At 38.2% G+C, this 20578-nt stretch overlaps 2 protein-coding genes across 2 annotated transcripts in view; both read right to left on the reverse strand.

Moving 5' to 3' along the window:
• The window catches only part of LOC117342185 (neurotrypsin-like), a 32629-nt gene extending 15742 nt beyond the window's left edge, over positions 1 to 16887 (reverse strand). The window contains exons 1-6 of the mRNA XM_033904239.1: positions 16296 to 16887; positions 11817 to 11973; positions 11303 to 11586; positions 8322 to 8463; positions 4567 to 4763; positions 1159 to 1392 (exon numbers count right to left, since the gene is read on the reverse strand). Coding sequence (XP_033760130.1) covers positions 1337 to 1392; positions 4567 to 4763; positions 8322 to 8463; positions 11303 to 11586; positions 11817 to 11973; positions 16296 to 16887 — 1428 coding nt within the window. The 3' untranslated portion in view covers positions 1159 to 1336. The remainder of the gene's footprint in view (positions 1 to 1158; positions 1393 to 4566; positions 4764 to 8321; positions 8464 to 11302; positions 11587 to 11816; positions 11974 to 16295) is intronic.
• Positions 16888 to 18023: 1136 nt separating this feature from the next.
• Positions 18024 to 20201, reverse strand: LOC117321573. Its single transcript, XM_033876032.1, has one exon. The coding sequence runs from the start codon at positions 20143 to 20145 to the stop codon at positions 19501 to 19503; it is 645 nt and encodes a 214-aa protein (XP_033731923.1). The 5' UTR covers positions 20146 to 20201; the 3' UTR covers positions 18024 to 19500.
• Between the last annotated feature and the right edge of the window lie 377 nt (positions 20202 to 20578).

Below are 20578 nucleotides of genomic sequence, written 5' to 3' on the forward strand. Positions count from 1 at the left end.
TTTTGTTGCTATATTTAATTAAATGTTTTAATTGTGAAAACATCAATCAGGATGTATGCACCATTGCTTCTAGTAACCCAGACAATTCACTAACGCCTTGTAGGTGCATGGCCTTAACACGGAAAGCGTAGGAATACGGCGGAAGAAGACCTGTGACAAGTACTGTCTGCACCTCCCCCAAACCCTGCCTGTGCTCGTGCTGTGGTGGTGTAGAATACACTCTCACCAAACATGTTTATATCGGTGTCCGACTCGTCCCATGGTTTGTTGTGTGTGTGGGTTTTTTTTTGTTTTTTTTTACTTTATGATATAATAAGATGTACATGTGTTGAATAACACAATGGCCAAGAATAATTATTTTTAACATCTGCAATACATCGCGACGGTTGGCTTATTTTCAATAAAGTAAGCAACAATATCATAAATCCACATGATAATGCCACCTTGATCTGTAATCAGATTATTAATAATCCTGTTTGTTGCCTTGGAACGTTGTGTTCGTTTTGAAGGGAGTCCATTATGTTAATTAGGATATAGCTGATATAACTAGATCATAGGCCTTGTCATCAGGCTATATCCACACAATCATTGAAAGATAATAAGAAATAAAACATCTTCCTATATCGCTGAAGTTGACGTTTGACACCTAGATTTCAAAAACAGTCACAAGAAAGCAAATTATACATCATACATGTACTATGATGTGACTATTGTTTCCTTCCATCGCGAAATTCCGATATAACAGTCATTGGTACCCTTTGATTTGTTTTATATATAACCGAGTTATTGTTAGTAATCAACTTCTTTATTGATCTTTAGGCCCAAACTAACTTGATCTTTGATCCAGTGGTCTAAAAGTATGATCAGTTGACTTCTTTTATTCCCGACAACTTAAAGCATGTTCATATGTAAAAAAAAAAAAAAAAAAAAACTTTATCGCCGTTGTACACTACCGTGGAAAATGGATCAAAATGTCTGGACGGCAGGACAGACACAGTAATTATACTAGGGCACCTCTATCTCCTATACGGGGCCCTTATGGGTGAACGTAATGGGTAATTGAATTGGACCTCTCCCCCCTCCCTCCCTTTCTGTGATACAAAATTTGTAAATAACACCGTTACATATACATAGATTAAATTTTCATTCCTGGATTACCTTGGATTATCGGCAAAGTGGACGTTTTGATTGGTTGTTCCGTTGTCGACAGTTGTCATTTTCTGGTTACACTTTAAAGATATCTGCCAGCTACCCTGAGAAGAACAAGGCTGGTGGTAACTTTCACTGTATCTACAGTCTGAAAGGCGCTCTTCTGTTCCATCGCATCCAACGTCGTTTATCCAATAGTAGCTATAACTTGTGCCATACCAAGTTCCAGGCCATTGTCCTCCTCTGTCGACATCAAAAAGTCATGCTTTATGTTATGTATATTTTCTCCCATTCACTTTTAGAATAAATCTATATTCCGTCATACATACAATGTCAATGGAGAAACACGTAAGACCATTATAGATACACTTATCCCATCACCACTGGTGAAAATATTACAAATGACATACTAACGGTAGAAGGAAACGCGAGATCGGTTTTTGTAAGATAACTTTTCAACACATGCTCTAAATTCAATCCACACTGAGCTAACCCCGTGCACTGTAAAAATGTTAAATTCAGTCGATTGTGACCCCGATGGACGCTGCACGTTTTCAGCAGATTTTTCAAGAAAGCGTGCGTCTGGGTTGTTCTTGCACCATTTGTGTTGGTAAATCATTACAAATCGAACATTGGAACAGTACAGATCAGTAACATATTTATTTTCGGAGAGATTGTACAACAAAATGCCGCGATTCAATGAATTTGATAGGGGTAGGGTAATTGGTCTGATAATGCAGGGGTCATTCGTAACGTCATGTAGCCCAGCAATATCGTGTACATGAGAAAACATCCCGTTTAGTTGGGCGTTTCAGAGCCAAAAGGAGAATGGGTGACCGTCCCAGGAGCGTACGCATGCGCATTACGCAGCAACGTCAAGATAGAGGCATACGTCTCTCGCAACTCCGTTACCAATTTCATACGGCAACAAAGACGGCACGTCAAATTCTCGGCACTTATGGTCGGCCAGTTTGATCACGAACGGCTAAAAATTGGGAGTTTCATTTTAGGCCACGACGTTCTTATGTTAGTCCAAAACTTAGGCCGAGGCGACGCCAACGTCGAATGCAGTGGCTGCTTGCACATACACTTAATTGGTTTCTTTTGGCCCATTGGAGATGCATGTTATCCACTGACGAGTCTCGCTTTATGCTTAAGAGGTCAGATGGACGACAACGTGTCCATCGACGTCGAGGTGAGCGATATTCTGTCGCTTGCGTAACGGAAAACGACAGATTCGGGGGATGGTCTGTTTTGGTATTAAAAGGGATATCTAAAGGCGTAAACACACTTTCTTACAGCAGAAAGATAACAGGATCAGGTCTTCCTCTTATTCATCAACGTAACCTTACGTTGCAGCATAACATCGCCAGGCCCCATGTTGCTAGGGTTTGTCGTGACTTTCTGGTTCAAAACAACGTTACAGTTATAGGTTGAGCACCATACAGTCCAGATATGTCCCCAATCGTGCGTCAACGTTCCATATAACGTCGCCAAACTCACACAGGCCCTTATTCGGAAGTGGAATAATATATCTCAAAGACCAATAAACCTCTTGGTGGTGTCCATGTTGAGGAGAGTAAGAGCAGCGACTGATGCAAGGGATTGGCACACACGTTACTGATTTGGATCAGCGTGGGGTACTCTTGTTTTAACGGTATTCACGTAAACACCGTCTGTGATAGGACAATAAAAGTCATCAAAATGTATTCAGTAATGATGACATAATCGTGAAACCCACAACACGAACACATCATTTAAAGAAACATGTAAAATAATATCCCGTAACTATCGAAAATAAACTTTCGTTTCATTTTTCAGCTAGGATATATTTATACATTTACACAGGAAATGTTATTCATACCATTTTACCAGTGAATTAAGATCAATAGTGGTTTGTATTGATTGAAAACTGGAAAACAATATGAAGTGGGACAGTGCTATACTCACTATCGTGTACCGGTAGGCAATGGACTTTTCTAAATGGCAGACGACTGGCTATACAAATATGATGAAGTATTAACAGATTATCAGTGTCTTGGTCACATACTGGTAGCCGTGTAGACGGCAGAGGACCAGTTGGACATGACGTGAATTATGTAACTGTATTATAAGTGATCATACTGTACATACTCGTAGCCGAGCTGACGACAAACGACCGCCCCACTGGTATTGTAGTTCCAGTCGTCGTCACAAACCACGCCCCACCGACCACTATGGTAGATCTCTAATCGACCCTCCAAGTCAGACGGCCCTCCCTAACAGGCGGATCTCTCCTGTATAATAATTGTATAATGTAATAAACTACTTGAAACCATAAGAGAAAAAAATCAATTTAATTCTGATTCCTAGGTGTGGTAAAGTCCTTCAACACACCAGCTTTGTTGATAGAATACCACATCAATTACGCACCAAATACTTTAATATATATATATATATCAATGATTCACCTACACAGTCATATACTGATGATGTGTTGTCTTCAATCAGCATTGTCAATATAGACCATGTCGACCAAATAAACACTAAGGAAATAAATCAAAGGCATAACAGATACCCTACCGACCCCGATGTTACGGTCCTCTGTGTTTGTAACGTAACCAGCCAAACTACAGCTAAAGAGTATGATAAGTGTGATGATTTCAATTTTCCAGATGTAATTTTTCCTTTTCAAGATAGTAACATCCCTGCTTCATCTACCTACGGTATTTACATGTCCCAGCTGTTTCAATGTTCCAGATTTCCTTGATAGGTGTCTGCTTGTGATGGAAAAATCAACATCAAAATGTTTCGAGATGCGGGTTAATGAAACAAAAACATGAAAAAGTTGTCGACACCCTCAGTTCTCATTTTTTTCAAGATTTGTATGTCGGGTGACGACAAGGAAGCACCATACAATCACCCTGCCGGAACACTTGGTATTATTACATTATACCTTTTCATGGTCCTACATGCAAACGTTGGTTTTCTCGATTTTTAGTCAGAATTACAGTTTCTTAATTATTTTTTCCATGCAACGTATATTGTTGCCACTATGCAATATAAACTTGTCGATGCACAAAGAAATATACCTATCTTATGTAATTTGAAATAATTATAATGTAACATATTTGTACAATATATTTTATTTTATACCAGGGCATTCATCATTCGATATTTGAAGTTCTATCTGACGCAGTGTGATGAATGACAGACCAATGATAATATTTCTTTGAAATATTCTCTTTTATTTTCTAATACAAAAGAAGCTATACTAACGTTTTACACATTTGACAAACTTCCTCACATTTAAAAGCCAATTTTACCATATATTACCTGAAAGGTACTACGATAAGCATTTATTGATTGTCATCAATTTATCACATATAAATGCTATTACTCTTTGAGATTTTATGAATGACTTGAACATGGTTTCACCTTCACTTCCGGCTTGCTCCGCATCTGTGTCACACAGTACACGCACCTGGCTGTTGTCCTTGTCATAACAGGATTCATAGTCCCTCGCACTGAATCTACAGTCGGCAAGGCGCTCCTCTGTCCCTATACATATAACGTCGTCTATCCAATAGGAGACATCGCTCTCACCAAAGCGTGTTAAATGGTGTTGTCCGCCCCTGTCCATAATATATAATATGACAGCTCTTATCCGGAAGTCTAGCATAGTTTGATTCCCTACTCTGTATACATCTGGCTTGTACAAATACCCTGTCATGACCCAATCTATTACACGAGTAACGTCAATGTTGATGACACTTTGTAGTTAAAGTAAGTCATTTATATTATTTCTTCCTGTTGATCTTATGACAGTTTAAATTAGAGTATTAAATTGCATAACTTTTCTAGTGATAACATACCTGCAACCTTGTTTAGGAGGTAGCAAACCTGTAACCTAGTTGATGTGCCGACATACCTGTAACATAGCTGATGTGGTGACATACCTGTAACCTAGTTTAGGAGGTAGCAAACCTGTAACCTAGTTGATGTGGTAACATACCTGTTACCTAGGTAACGAAGTAACACACCTGTTACCTAGTTGATGTAGTGACATATCCTAACCTTTTTGACATGGCTAAACAGCTATGACATTGTTCACATAGTGACATACCTGTTACCATGTTGACATCGTGAATACCTAGTTGACGTCGTGAATACCTGTTACCATGTTGACATCATGATTACTTATAACCTAATTGACGTCCGGAGTACCTGTAAGCTAGTTGACGTCGTGACATTAAATACCCGTAACCTTGTTGACGTCATGAATACGTGTAATATAGTTGACGTCGTGAATACTTGTTGCCTTGTTGGCGTCGTGATTACCTGTAGCCTAGTTGATGTGATGACATACCTATAACATAGTTGCTGTGGTGACATACCTATAACATAGTTGACGTGGTGACATACATGTAACCTAGGTGACGTGGTGACATACCTGTAACATAGTTGCTGTGGTGACATACCTGTAACCTAGGTGACGTGGTGACATACCTGTAACATAGTTGACGTGGTGACATACCTGTAGCCTAGTTGATGTGGTGACATACCTGTAGCCTAGTTGATGTGGTGACATACATGTAACATAGTTGCTGTGGTGACATACCTGTAACCTAGGTGACGTGGTGACATACCTGTAACATAGTTGACGTGGTGACATACCTATAACATAGTTGATGTGGTGACATACCTGTAATATAGTTGATGTGGTGACATACCTATAACATAGTTGATGTGGTGACATACCTGTAGCCTTGTTGATGTGGTGACATACCAGTAACATAGTTGATGTGGTGACATACCTGTAACATAGTTGATGTGGTGACATACCTGTAGCCTAGTTGGCATGATGACATACCTGTAACCTAGTTGCTGTGGTGACATACATGTAACATAGTTGCTGTGGTGACATACCTGTAACCTAGGTGACGTGGTGACATACCAGTAACATAGTTGACGTGGTGACATACCTGTAACATAGTTGCTGTGGTGACATACCTGTAACATAGTTGATGTGGTGACATACCTATAGCCTAGTTGCTGTGGTGACATACCTGTATCATAGTTGCTGTGGTGACATACCTGTAGCCTAGTTGATGTGGTGACATACCTGTAGCCTAGTTGCTGTGGTGACATACCTGTAACATAGTTGCTGTGGTGACATACCTGTAACATAGTTGATGTGGTGACATACCTATAGCCTAGTTGCTGTGGTGACATACCTGTAACATAGTTGATGTGGTGACATACCTGTAGCCTAGTTGGTGACATACCTGTAGCCTAGTTGATGTGGTGACATACCTGTAACATAGTTGATGTGGTGACATACCTGTAGCCTAGTTGGTGACATACCTGTAGCCTAGTTGATGTGGTGACATACCTGTAGCCTAGTTGGTGACATACCTGTAACCTAGTTGCTGTGGTGACATACATGTAACATAGTTGCTGTGGTGACATACCTGTAACCTAGTTGCTGTGGTGACATGCCAGTAACATAGTTGACGTGGTGACATACCTGTAGCCTAGTTGATGTGGTGACATACCTGTAACATAGTTGCTGTGGTGACATGCCAGTAACATAGTTGACGTGGTGACATACCTGTAGCCTAGTTGATGTGGTGACATACCTGTAGCCTAGTTGATGTGGTGACATACATGTAACATAGTTGATGTGGTGACATACCTGTAGCCTAGTTGATGTGGTGACATACCTGTAGCCTAGTTGATGTGGTGACATACCTGTAACCTAGTTGCTGTGGTGACATACCTATAGCCTAGTTGATGTGGTGACATACCTGTAGCCTAGTTGGTGACATACCTGTAGCTTAGTTGATGTGGTGACATACCTGTAGCCTAGTTGATGTGATGACATACCTGTAGCCTAGTTGATGTGGTGACATACCTGTAGCCTAGTTGATGTGGTGACATACATGTAACATAGTTGATGTGGTGACATACCTGTAGCCTAGTTGCTGTGGTGACATGCCAGTAACATAGTTGACGTGGTGACATACCTGTAGCCTAGTTGATGTGGTAACATACCTGTAGCCTAGTTGATGTGGTGACATACATGTAACATAGTTGATGTGGTGACATACCTGCAACATAGTTGCTGTGGTGACATACCTGTAACATAGTTGCTGTGGTGACATACCTGTAGCCTAGTTGGCATGGTGACATACCTGTAACTTAGTTGCTGTGGTGACATACCTATAGCCTAGTTGACGTGGTGACATACCTGTAACATAGTTGCTGTGGTGACATACCTGCAACATAGTTGCTGTGGTGACATACCTGTAGCCTAGTTGACGTGGTGACATACCTGTAGCCTAGTTGACGTGGTGACATACCTGTAACATAGTTGATGTGGTGACATACCTGCAACATAGTTGCTGTGGTGACATACCTATAGCCTAGTTGATGTGGTGACATACCTGTAGCCTAGTTGACGTGGTGACATACCTGTAACATAGTTGATGTGGTGACATACCTGCAACATAGTTGATGTGGTGACATACCTGTAGCCTAGTTGACGTGGTGACATACCTGTAACATAGTTGCTGTGGTGACATACCTGTAGCCTAGTTGATGTGGTGACATACCTATAGCCTAGTTGCTGTGGTGACATACCTGCAACATAGTTGCTGTGGTGACATACCTGTAGCCTAGTTGATGTGGTGACATACCTATAGCCTAGTTGATGTGGTGACATACCTGTAGCCTAGTTGCTGTGGTGACATACCTGTAACATAGTTGATGTGGTGACATACCTGTAGCCTAGTTGCTGTGGTGACATACCTGTAACATAGTTGATGTGGTGACATACCTATAGCCTAGTTGATGTGGTGACATACCTGTAGCCTAGTTGGTGACATACCTGTAGCCTAGTTGATGTGGTGACATACCTGTAGCCTAGTTGGTGACATACCTGTAGCCTAGTTGATGTGGTGACATACCTGTAGCCTAGTTGGTGACATACCTGTAGCATAGTTGATGTGATGACATACCTGTAGCCTAGTTGGTGACATACCTGTAGCATAGTTGATGTGATGACATACCTGTAGCCTAGTTGGTGACATACCTGTAACATAGTTGATGTGATGACATACCTGTAGCCTAGTTGGTGACATACCTGTAGCCTAGTTGGTGACATACCTGTAGCCTAGTTGGTGACATACCTGTAGCCTAGTTGGTGACATACGACCACTGAGTTGGTGTCTACGAACCAATCGTCGTTACAAACAGCGCTCCACTGATCATTGTAGTATATCTCTAAACGACCCTCCGAATCGGACTGTCCTCCTACCAGACGGATATCTCCTGTAGGGCAAATATCAAGGGTGTGCTATACATGTTCAAGATTAATTTAAAAGGCGTGTATCTATCGTAAAATCCTTGGGTTACTATATTACATTAAAATATTTTAGAAAAGATAGCCATATATAAATATTTACATTTTCACTTCGCTCCGCCTCAATGAACATAGTAAACTCAGATCACTTCATTTCCCGTTGAAGATTTTGGGTCGCGTGCTCCTGTTCTGAGAGACGAATCACTTTCTTGCCGGCGTGTGAATACATTCACTGAGTTTACAATGGCGATCGAGTTCTGTACCGCCTCAGACTTGAATGCACTTTCACTTTGTGAATTGTGTAACATTGTTATAAACGTATATGAACACAAGTGGAATAGCCGCTTTATGTGCTAATAAAAATGGCAGTATAATGCAGACAGTTTAGAAAACAGGATCTGACAGAACACTGACACTCTCGATAGCACCGAGCTCATGACCTACGTAGCGCAGTAGGTATAACGTTAGCTGTATCTCGAATGCCATGCTTAATACCATTTCAGTGGTCACAGAAAGTAAACCTCAATTTAAACACTATTTAACAACACAAAACAGACTGGTAGCAGAAGTATGCTATATCGAGAACAGGGACACATTATTGTCGTAATTTGACTCAATCTAAACATATGGAGGACACAAGTTTCCGGCCGTCGAATACCGCCAATTTTCAAATCAATGTTTCTTCACTTACTTTTATCAGAATTTACATCCCAAAACGCCAGTGCGACAATGAAATCCAATATTTCAAGAACACCATGTACATCACCAGCTAACCTGCGACTAAAATCCACATTGTTACACTTTTTCTCGAGCTCTGAATATCCCGGCCTCTGCATCCCATCATTATTTTTAACAGAGTCCCTGTGTCTCGAGTGACCAAATCACACACATACTATACTGTCAACACTGCACTTTACATTCGTATTTATATGGGTATTGCTAAGTTTTTATTATACAATATCATAAATATTTGTTAAAAATAAATATTTTACCTTGAAAATATCGTATTTATGTGTATCAACATCGGAATAATCAAAACGTGTATGGCACTATATTTTGTGTTGCCTTGGCGACGAGAATATTTGACTGTCTGCTGTTCCACTACTGTGCACACATGTACGATAAGTATAACAATGTTACAAAGTGACGCACTTACGTCACACTGGTGCGACCGAATTTTTCAATCTGGTGGCGAAGTTTTAAATTTGGTTAACGTAAATATAAGAATTGATTGTCAATTTTGTTGCTTGCATGGACTGATGAAGGGAAGTGAACCTCGTGCAAATGGTACATGAACTGCTTCGCAGTTCACTTCATTTGCACGAGGTTCACTTCCCTTCATCAGTCCATGCAAGCAACAAAATTGACAATCAATCCTTAAGTGACTCATCTTGGAGTACTAAGTCTGGCTATGGTTTATGTGATAGAACATAGCACATTAAAACGTAAACTGTCTCTTAAAAACCTCTCAGCAAACATCTTTATGAAAAGTTTAGGACGTTACGTGGGAATTATGACACATTAATTTCTATTTCTAAATGTATCTTTTCCGATCGTGTGAGGTATAGTCTAACCAGAATGACCTGTCGCGTTGACCTTCTCGTGGAATATTCAAATTGGTTAGTTGCATTTGTGCACAGGTGTGTTAACAAAACATATTGATTAGGAATACTACTGTGTCCAGCAGGGTGCTGTTTTTGGCCATTCAATTTTGTTACAATTTTATATTGACAACACAGGGAGCGATCATTCATTTGCATGGTTTACACATATTCAAGTAACTAAGTGATCAATTGTTCACATGTTAACAGTTTTGTTGCTAAATCTAGACCAGTATAAATACAAATGATGCAGCTGATGGTAAGGTTTGTTACATTATAAACAACTTATAGATATACATGTACATATACAAAGCACCTATTTCCCCTAAATGACTATAGTCTCGTCTGTAAGCAATATGCTTATCAAAGTTCAACACGACAGGTTATTCTGGTCGGACTATATGCTCAAGTAATACCAGTATTTATTAATTTATCAACAAACTTACATCGCTTAAAAATTTGATATTTTATTAAATGAGTGCTTGCTATTCTCACAGTTAACATAAATTAATACACGGAGATTCTCACAATAATCACAGTAAATAACGTAAATATAATACACAATTAACCACCTAAAAATGAACCTTCAGGAAGACGAGCGGAAACGAGGATGACCTGTAAGGTCAACCGGTGTATACAAAATAAAATACTGGTATAAAAAAACCGGGTACAATATATAATACACCAGTGGTATATATGAAAATAAAGTAACATTTTGGTGATAACAATTAAAATCATTATTAATATATTTATTTATTCCACGCGCTTTGGATGTATATGCTTTCATATATGGTTATATGCTTTATGTATGTGATTTGTCGTTTATTCAAATTATTATCAGAACAGTTTCTTTTAACATACTTAGTACACTATATTAATGTGTATCTTGGAAAAATGTTACATTTGCTACATTAAGATTTATGTATATTACACTATTCAATAGTTTTTTAATTTCACATTTAGTAACACTGTCTATGTAAAACTAGTGTAAATCATTAGTTTTTCCACTTCTTAATCCAAAAATCTTTCATGTAAGTACAATCTATAATCTATACAATCTTTACAACCTAAACTAATATATTGGTAACGATCTAATCTTATTATAAAACTATCTAGTGCTGTCATTTATTTACATTGTTGTCGAATTAAAAGCTCTTTCTAGCTTATTTTATACTCTGTTGCGTATATCCAACGTAAAATTGATTACCTTCAATGGGCGTGGTAGTAGTGCTGGTTGGAGGTGTGGTAGATAAGGTTCTGTCAGAAACTTTGGAGACATTTTCTGGAGGAAATGGCGAAGGATCCGATGTCGACCCTAGGGGATAACATACCACCCCCACATCCTCGTCATGTCCACAGTTGTGTCTACCCCAACCACTGAACTTGCAGTCCTGCAAACTTGTAGATTTCTGGTCACACACGACATCGTCCATCCATATTGGACCGTCCCCTCCCCCGTAAGGAGCGCTTCCATTCCATTGTCCACTTCCACTAAACAAATCAAAAGTTTGAATATAACATACAGTACTATACTCTACAACAATCGGTATCTCAAATTGACCGAAATAACAACACATTATCAAGGCTGTAATGAAGCATATGTATACACATTTTTTATGTTAGCACCAGTCACAAGTAAGCCAAAAACTTACTCAAGATTATGAAAATTCACTGTAATTTGACGTAGTCAGTTCAAGTATTTACGGTTCCATCAGACTTACCTGTATCCTAGTTGTTTACAGACCACCGCTGCGTTTCGTTTCCGGTACCGCTGCCACTCATCGTCACAAACAGTGCCCCACTCACCAGAGTGGTATATTTCCAACCTTCCTTCATTCTCTGTAGCACCATTCACCAATCGAATCGTTCCGTCTGCAACTAATATATAATTCACAATACATTTAATTCATATTTTCTTTTCGCTTAACCAAATCCTTAATTATTTATTTTCTTGAAAAAGGAAAAAGTAACTTATCGAAGAAACTTGAAATAGCTGCGTGTAAAAAGGTTTCTCATTTTTAAATGATTGAAAGAGATCTTATCCACTTTTTCTAAATGTAGATTAAAGGGGGTTTTACTAGGCGTGGAAATGCAGTTCTATTTCTTTTGATCAAAGACAGTTTGAATATTAATTGTAATTTGTAAATATGAAGAAAATCTTTGTAAGGATGTTAGTGTTTTGTATGTAACTCCTCAGTAACTAATACATGTAGGTAGTTTTCATAACAGTATATTTACATTTCCTCCGCATTTCCCCATTGGCACAATGCTAAGAGGCAGTTGCCACCATACGCCTATAACACCCAGTGCATCAGGCTATAATACCCTGTGGGTGATGTGACATTGCGGGATTTTTTTGTGTTGGTTTATTTTTTTCAATGTTGACGAAAATGGTAAGACAATGTAAATATAATTATTGAACGGGTTCCCATGCCACTTGCCCACCATACATCTTGCTGCCATATCGACTATAACAACATTAAAACCACTGTTCATTGCTTAAATGATATTTCTAGATAGAAGTATATACTTCTCCGAAGCCAAGAGTAGTCCATTCGACCTTTAAGGTAAACCTGATCTCTATTGAACTACTGAAGTTACAAAATACCTTCAGGTTAAAGTTTATATATGTGTCTATGTGTACTCGTGTTATTAAACAATGGGTATATCCTTATTGTGTCAATGTTCAGAAGCAAATGTTAAGATAGTATCATTCCTACGTACAAAACTATGATTTAAGATATTTTATATTTTCTGATTAATAGGTATTTAAGCCATCATTACCAATACAATCTTACATCAACAAATCAAATTATTTGGAATCTTACGTACATAGGGATACGAAATAATCCTACTTGCATCATGTAAGCTGTTTCTATTTATATGTTAATAGGCCATTGTCGACGAGTTATTTGGCTGTAGTGGTTTAAGTACTAGAAATTATGTCAAGTGGACATGTCATGCGTACAGGAAAACGCTGTGTGTGATAGTATTACTGTACAAAGTGTATATAATCTGTGTGAACTTTGGGCCCGTCAAAACCGCCCGTCCCTGCTTCTTAATTGGCCATGAAATGTTGGCCATCTTGTTTGATTTTGAACAAAAATAAGCAAATAGAAAATAGATATATTTTAAGATCGATCTTGAATCATAAAATGCATCACTGATAAGACCAAACGAGGAGATTTTGAAGTTTTTCCTGATTAATCGGTATTAGGATTGTTTTAATAATTGACCTCCAGCTCAAATAATTGGAACTTGTGATAATTTAAAGAGAGTTAGTTTTATATCAGGATCACCAAATCATGTTAGAAAATTCATTTGTATACACTCATTGTTTAACGTTTTCTGCTATCACCTCGTAAGCTTTGTTTGTAAAGATGTTGTCAAATGATTGTAACTTTAAAATTTATACTGTAAGGTGCAGCAATGGTTCTATGGATCAACGCGGTAAATACAAAACTCCGTTCTGATTGGTCAAAACCAAAAGTTATATATCATCACATGATATAAGCAGTGAAGACATATGGTTTTATCAAATGGATTATAATGAGGAAAACATTAATACATCTCGGGCATTGACTTCTGTAGTACAGAAAACACTTCATGACCGCATATTGTTGTTGATTTGAATTAAAGGGGCAATAACTGTAACAATCACGACTGGAAAATATATATAATAAAACTTAGACTTTCCCTTAATGTCGAAAATTAAAAGTCTCCACCACCGTGTTTTGGAAATACTTAAAAAGGTGCAAAGCAATGACATTAGAATTTGGCAGATTTTACACGGATGGCATCACTCGCACCAACGTGACCCGGATTTCTCCGTGTAGCGTTCTTTACACCAAAACTGTTACGTTATTTACTGTATAGACCTGTCTGTCTGTGTTATAGAGGTGACTCGTCTGTCTGTGGTATAGAGGTGACTCGTCTGTCTGTCATATAGAGGTGACTCGTCTGTCTGTGTTATAGAGGTGACTCGTCTGTCTGTGATATAGAGGTGACTCGTCTGTCTGTGGTATAGAGGTGACTCGTCTGTCTGTCATATAGAGGTGACTTGTCTGTCTGTGGTATAGAGGTGACTCGTCTGTTTGTCATATAGAGGTGACTCGTCTGTCTGTGGTATAGAGGTGACTCGTCTGTCTGTGTTATAGAGGTGACTCGTCTGTCTGTGTTATAGAGGTGACTCGTCTGTCTGTGTTATAGAGGTGACTCGTCTGTCTGTGGTATAGAGGTGACTCGTCTGTCTGTGATATAGAGGTGACTCGTCTGTCTGTGGTATAGAGGTGACTCGTCTGTCTGTGGTATAGAGGTGACTCGTCTGTCTGTGGTATAGAGGTGACTCGTCTGTCTGTGGTATAGAGGTGACTCGTCTGTCTGTGATATAGAGGTGACTCGTCTGTCTGTGATATAGAGGTGACTCGTCTGTCTGTGTTATAGAGGTGACTCGTCTGTCTGTGTTATAGAGGTGACTCGTCTGTCTGTGGTATAGAGGTGACTCGTCTGTATGTGGTATAGAGGTGACTCGTCTGTCTGTGATATAGAGGTGACTCGTCTGTCTGTGGTATAGAGGTGACTCGTCTGTCTGTGGTATAGAGGTGACTCGTCTGTCTGTGATATAGAGGTGACTCGTCTGTCTGTGGTATAGAGGTGACTCGTCTGTCTGTGGTATAGAGGCGACTCGTCTGTCTGTGATATAGAGGTGACTCGTCTGTCTGTTAGAGAAGACTCCTTTGTCCGTGTTATATGGATGAACTGATCTTACTTTTGATGTGTGTTATCGAGATATATGTTAATTTTATCGGGATCTTTCAGAGCCGCTAATTCTGAAGGGAATATTTTTCATGGGGCTTTTCCCTTTCATTTGTGTACCGCTATTCCAATAAAGCACTTGCGTAACCACAACAAGAAGTTGGTGACATTCCATTTTTCTATCTTTTCCATTTACAAAATATTCTTGATCCAGGACAGTCGTTACTTCCATTTTTTATACTTCTTCTTTTTTCGTAACGCTATTCATGACTTCATTCGATATTGGTGTTCGAAGCACCCATCAGTCTTTAGATGCGAGTCGTATATATAGAGCCCGTGCCGTGCACCCGGTTTATGTAAGAAGTTTAATTCAGTTCAATTATTTCGTGTTGCGTAGCTCACAACTCACAGGGCCCACAAGTTAACTTCCGAGATATCCTCAACATTTTCCTTTTTAATGTTTTGGAAATGATGACTGTATTCCATTTAAGCTGTTTCGATGTCTGTCTCCCTGCACTGGATATCCGATAAGGAAACAACAGCAGATGGACCTGGACCAACTTTAGTCCTCGTTTTCTATGTTTTCAATAATTAATTGTATTCCCGATTGTCTCAACTTATTGTCATCAACTTTCAAATTGTCCGTATACCCATAAATGTTTGATTGCATGTTCTTTTCTCCGATGGGCATTTGGCCCCTGGAAATAAAAGAACTTCTTTGTTGTCTTTGAACAAATGTGTTCCAATATAAGAATCGGTTATGTTATCAACGAGAAACATGTTCTGATCTCAGATAAATATCGACAGCACATTTTTCGAGCTGATTTCACAGACTTGGCTTACCATTGCTTAGTTAGATGTTTTCATACCAACGCTAAATGGGAAACATCTCTTCGTAAATAAAACGCGTGATTTTGAAATATAGTAGATTTTAGTTTTCTATTACAGTTTTCGTACACAAAGCCAGATTTGTATTCACTATCCCATATTGTAGCCAAGTAGAGTAGAATACAAAAGAAAATTACATCTGAATAAAAGATTGAGACCAGGTTTTTCTGAAAGGTAAGCATTATTTATATCATCGGCAACAAATGCGCAATGCAATTAGAGTACAAGAGTGTCATTGACCTATGTTGGTTAAAAAAACAAAAACAAATAAACAAGTTCTGACCACTTACCAAATTGGATTCCCTAAAAAACTGACTAATCTTAAGTACAAAATACATTATACCACACACATCGATCATCATCATTTTCCTGAAGTCATTTAAATGATTGATACTGATTTTAAAATTGCGTTGTCGCAAATTTGATGTTCGTTGACAACTATTCGTTCCTTTTTCTACATGTGTGAATTGATTCAAAATACACCTCTGAAAGAATAATGATATCAATCGACTCTTAAAATGTTCAGTAAATATTCGTGATTGATGTTTTTTGTTTACCTTTGATGCTTGAGGACGTAGTGCTTGGTATGACCGTACTCCTAAGTAAGGGTGTAGTGCTTGGTATGGCCGTACTCCTGGGTAAGGGTGTAGTGTAGGGTGTAGTGCTGTGTGTACCACGGATTGTATCGGATATAGCAGATAATCTTTGAATAAGACTCGTCATCTTTCTAGAAAGTGTATTTATAGAGTCTGAAAAACTGTCCAACTGCTGGCGATGCACAGACTCTTCGTTTTCTAAGCTAGAGAGACACCGTTCCTCGAAAGCAGCATGGATTGACGACAGTTTACTTACAAGCTGCAAAATCCCCTGAGCTAAATTTGTGTTTCGTCCACTTTCGTCAGACATATCTTTCTCTCTAGCATCACCGGTTTCTATTCCAAGTCTCTCTTTAATCCTGTTTCTCATACTCTTGAAACTGCTAGGAAGTTCATTCTCCATGAGTTTAAAATGTGATTTATAAACTCCCGGCCATCGTTCTTGGGTGCTAGTCATATCCTTGTCTGTACCATCATCATTCTGGAAAGTACATGTGACGTAGGGCATCACCACTAACAGACAAAGAACAACGCCAAACATTCGTCCTGCCATGGCGGTCGCGTCCCGGGCTAGTAAAAAAAAAAAACACAGCCAGGAAGTAAAGAACGCCGGAACGGACACGTGGTTAAAAATTCAACACTTACAGTTGTCAGTATATCGGCCTACTTTACGATTTTATACGAAATAAAAACATTACCAGCCTAATGTGTATATTTCCATAGATCTGAGTAATGTATTTCTGGAAGAACATTTATTGATAATTTATTTAATACATATTTAACCTTCTGATGTATGTCCTTGGCAAATATCCTAAATTGAAAGCCTGATACACGTTTGTCATGATTTAGAAGACTGTATATGATATGTACCTTAACTTCGTATTGAATAAGCTGCAGAGCTGGGGGAAGATGGCTTTAATCCATTAATAAGATTTGGGAGTTGTAAGGAAAAAGTGAACCCAAGTATAAGCTTTACAAAAAAAGGAAGGGAGATTCTGAAGAGATCCAATGCTTCATTTTATATCACAACTGCAGCTTTCCCCGGTGGAGATCGTCTCGAACGGAAGAGCTTTCTTATCAGATTTAGTTCATTGTTAGACCCGTTCAAGACTTCGAAATGGATATATTCATCTAACAATTTGCACGGACAGGTGAACCCAAGAACGTGTGAGAGTAAATGTAGATAATTTCATTTCTGGATTACATGTAAATTTGCGGTACAGTATTGTTGCAATGGTGTAATTAAGTGACCAAATATGCACAGGTGATTGAAAAACTTTTTAATTTAAGTGAAACATTATGGATTAAATCTTACATTCTTATCATAAATAGTGCTTGTAATGTTGATAATTATGCCGTGTGGTTACGTTAGTATGCCGTGATGTTACGTTGATATGACGTGTGGTTACGTTAGCATCCTGGCTCTCATTTTGAGGACGTGACATAATTAGGTTTGATCTAGATTGACAATACGAATGTCGTTGATGAAACACCTCGTCTTATTCTTCTTGTAATTGTTACAATGGTCTCATTATTAATCTATATCGTGTTTATATTTAATCTCCTTTTTATAGATCTTGCATTTAAACTGCCGTCCCGAAAACACTTTTTATAGGAGGCAATGGAAGTCAGTTTAACTGTTTTAATTAAAATCGTCTACGTAGATATATAAAGAACTATAAGATGAAGAGTAGTATAAATATATTTATTGCATCAAGATCCCAAACGCTGTCTTCAGCATTTAAAGCATTGTGATAAGGTCAGAAGATATACAAAAATATATCATAAACATACATTACATAATAAAAAAAATGGATAAAGGTAAAAATGAAAGTATGCACTTAATAAAGTCGAACATATCCGTTTGATATCTTATTCATACTACATGCATAATATAAGGTATTAGTATATTATATACAGGCTCCATACTGCTGTCAACTCTTGTAAAAAAATAATCACACACTGCCGAATAAACATGCTAGATTGCACTGGAGTATTATAAAATATTGCACGTTCAGGAGACTTGATAGTAATTTGTTTCGTTCTCCAATAAGAGTTTTGGTTGTTGAGTATGAAAGGATATGCATGTAGTTGATATGTTGGTACTTTAAACTTATAGGGAACGGTTATCTGACTTCTAAAGTGACAAAATCATCAAATAAATGCGCTGATAGGGGAGGGTATATGTGACCGTGATAGGATATATTACATTTACGTATTCTCTGAATAATATGTTTACCACTCTGTCTATGTTTTTTTTTCGATGTATGTTAACCTTCCCATGCAAAAGCAAGTCTAGATTGATACTAACGATTTGATTTAATAAACAAGAAATTATAAATGTGCTAAATGATAATTACGTGTTTACAAATATCATACATATATTATGTAAAATGTGCCACTGGAGTAGGGGAGACAACCGTACCAAACATTCATCCTGTTTATGATGTGTGACACGTGAACCGATATGAAAATGAAACATAAATACAGTAAAGTGATATTTGGAAGTGGTACACGTTCCTTTTATAAGGATGTACATTTCGTATGATTTAAATACCATAACCCCACAATATTGATGATGATAATAGTAATAATAAACACCCGGAAAAAAAACCCAAAAAACAAAAAAAAACAAAAAAATAAATATTGGGCAAGATATCAAATATGACTCACAGAAGCGTAACGGTGAAACGATCAATAAATCGGTAAGAACATTGTATCAATACATTGTTATACTATGACACTAATATATACACGTATCAGTATGTGTAATGAAGTCCATTTTGTATAACATCCACCAGTATCTGCATTGAATTTCATTTTTGTATAGTTTTGTATTACAGCCAGCAGTATCTGATTTGAAGTCCATGTTTGTATAATATATACCAGTATCTGTATTGAAGTCCATTTTTGTATAATATACATCGGTATCTATATTGAAGTTCATTTTAGTATAACATCCACCAGTATCTGAATGCAAGTCCATTTTTGTATGATATATACCATTACTGTATCGAAATGTGCCGTCGAATGTAAGTCCCATTTGGGTAGTCTTTGGACTTAAACAATATATCTAAGAAGGAGAGAAGAAGAAAAATTATAGAAAATGTCATTTTCCTCATTGTTGGGGTCGACTTATGGTTCCGTGATCCGTTCTATGTTACCATTACACGATTATACAATCCGTCCCCCCTTGGCTAGAGGACGAAGACGGCGGGCTGGTTGTCCCCGTTGTCGAGCTTGGTGTCGATCTGGTTGCCGTCTGCGGACGCGATTGAGCTCGACCTGATGGCACAGATCTTTGTTGACCCTGACCTTGCCTTTGTCGTCCGGAAATACGCCCAGCAATACGTCCAAGCCTTTCTTTGAACTGCCCCATCGGTTCAACGTAAAAACACTCAAGCCATATCTTTCTGAAGCAAAGAATCTTGAGTACTTTTCGAGTTTGACCACCGATGATAATTTCTTCTGTAACTAGGAGTCTGTTCGACACCGCATTCAGTTCGTAAAACTTGTTCATGCTGTTTCCACACATATCGTCATCCATGAAAAGACACTTGCCCAGCAAAACGTCGGGTGAGAACAATGAGCACAGTATCAAAAGTTCATCAATATCGTCACTGGTTAGACTTCTGTATCTCCTATGATCTCTTAGTTTCCGAATCCCCGACTCAGACTTATCAAGGTTAAGAGCGTAGCATATACTATCGAGGTAGTACATGAGTTTGGCCTGAGGTAACTCTGCAACTTCAACATCGTGTCCAAACTCTTTTACACCTACATCAGTTTTTCTAACAACTGTAGCAGTCATATTTTCGGTTTTAAAATCAAAAATGTTTCCAGCGTCAACAATATTTCTTCCTCTTTCGCTTTACAAAATCACGTGACTTTCATCTGTATATTATTTATAGATACAGGTAAGTATCCCATGACGTGTCAATCTTCCCTACGTAAATCAAAAGTAGTTTAACTTCTTAGTGCCCACCGGAGCATTGAAATGCTATATGTGTGTAAATTGTATTCAGATCGCACTGAGGGTGCGCTTAACTTATTTGTGAATTACTTGCTTTATTGATCCCAACATCAATGTCCATGTAAAATAACAATACAGGACTATTTAGTAGAGTGCGTAAGTAACAATTATATAGTGATTATATAGTGTCAATACTGGGTTAGTCAGTGAAGTGCGTAAGTAACAATTATATAGTGATTATATAGTGTCAATACTGGGTTAGTCAGTAAAG

This window comes from Pecten maximus, chromosome 2 (assembly GCF_902652985.1).
Source record: "Pecten maximus chromosome 2, xPecMax1.1, whole genome shotgun sequence".
NCBI classification, from domain to species: Eukaryota; Metazoa; Mollusca; class Bivalvia; order Pectinida; family Pectinidae; genus Pecten; species Pecten maximus.

What these genes read in the sequence shown, in the direction of transcription:
- LOC117321573 (XM_033876032.1), bottom strand. Translation starts at nt 20,145, where the DNA reads ATGACTGCTACAGTTGTTAGAAAAACTGATGTAGGTGTAAAAGAGTTT.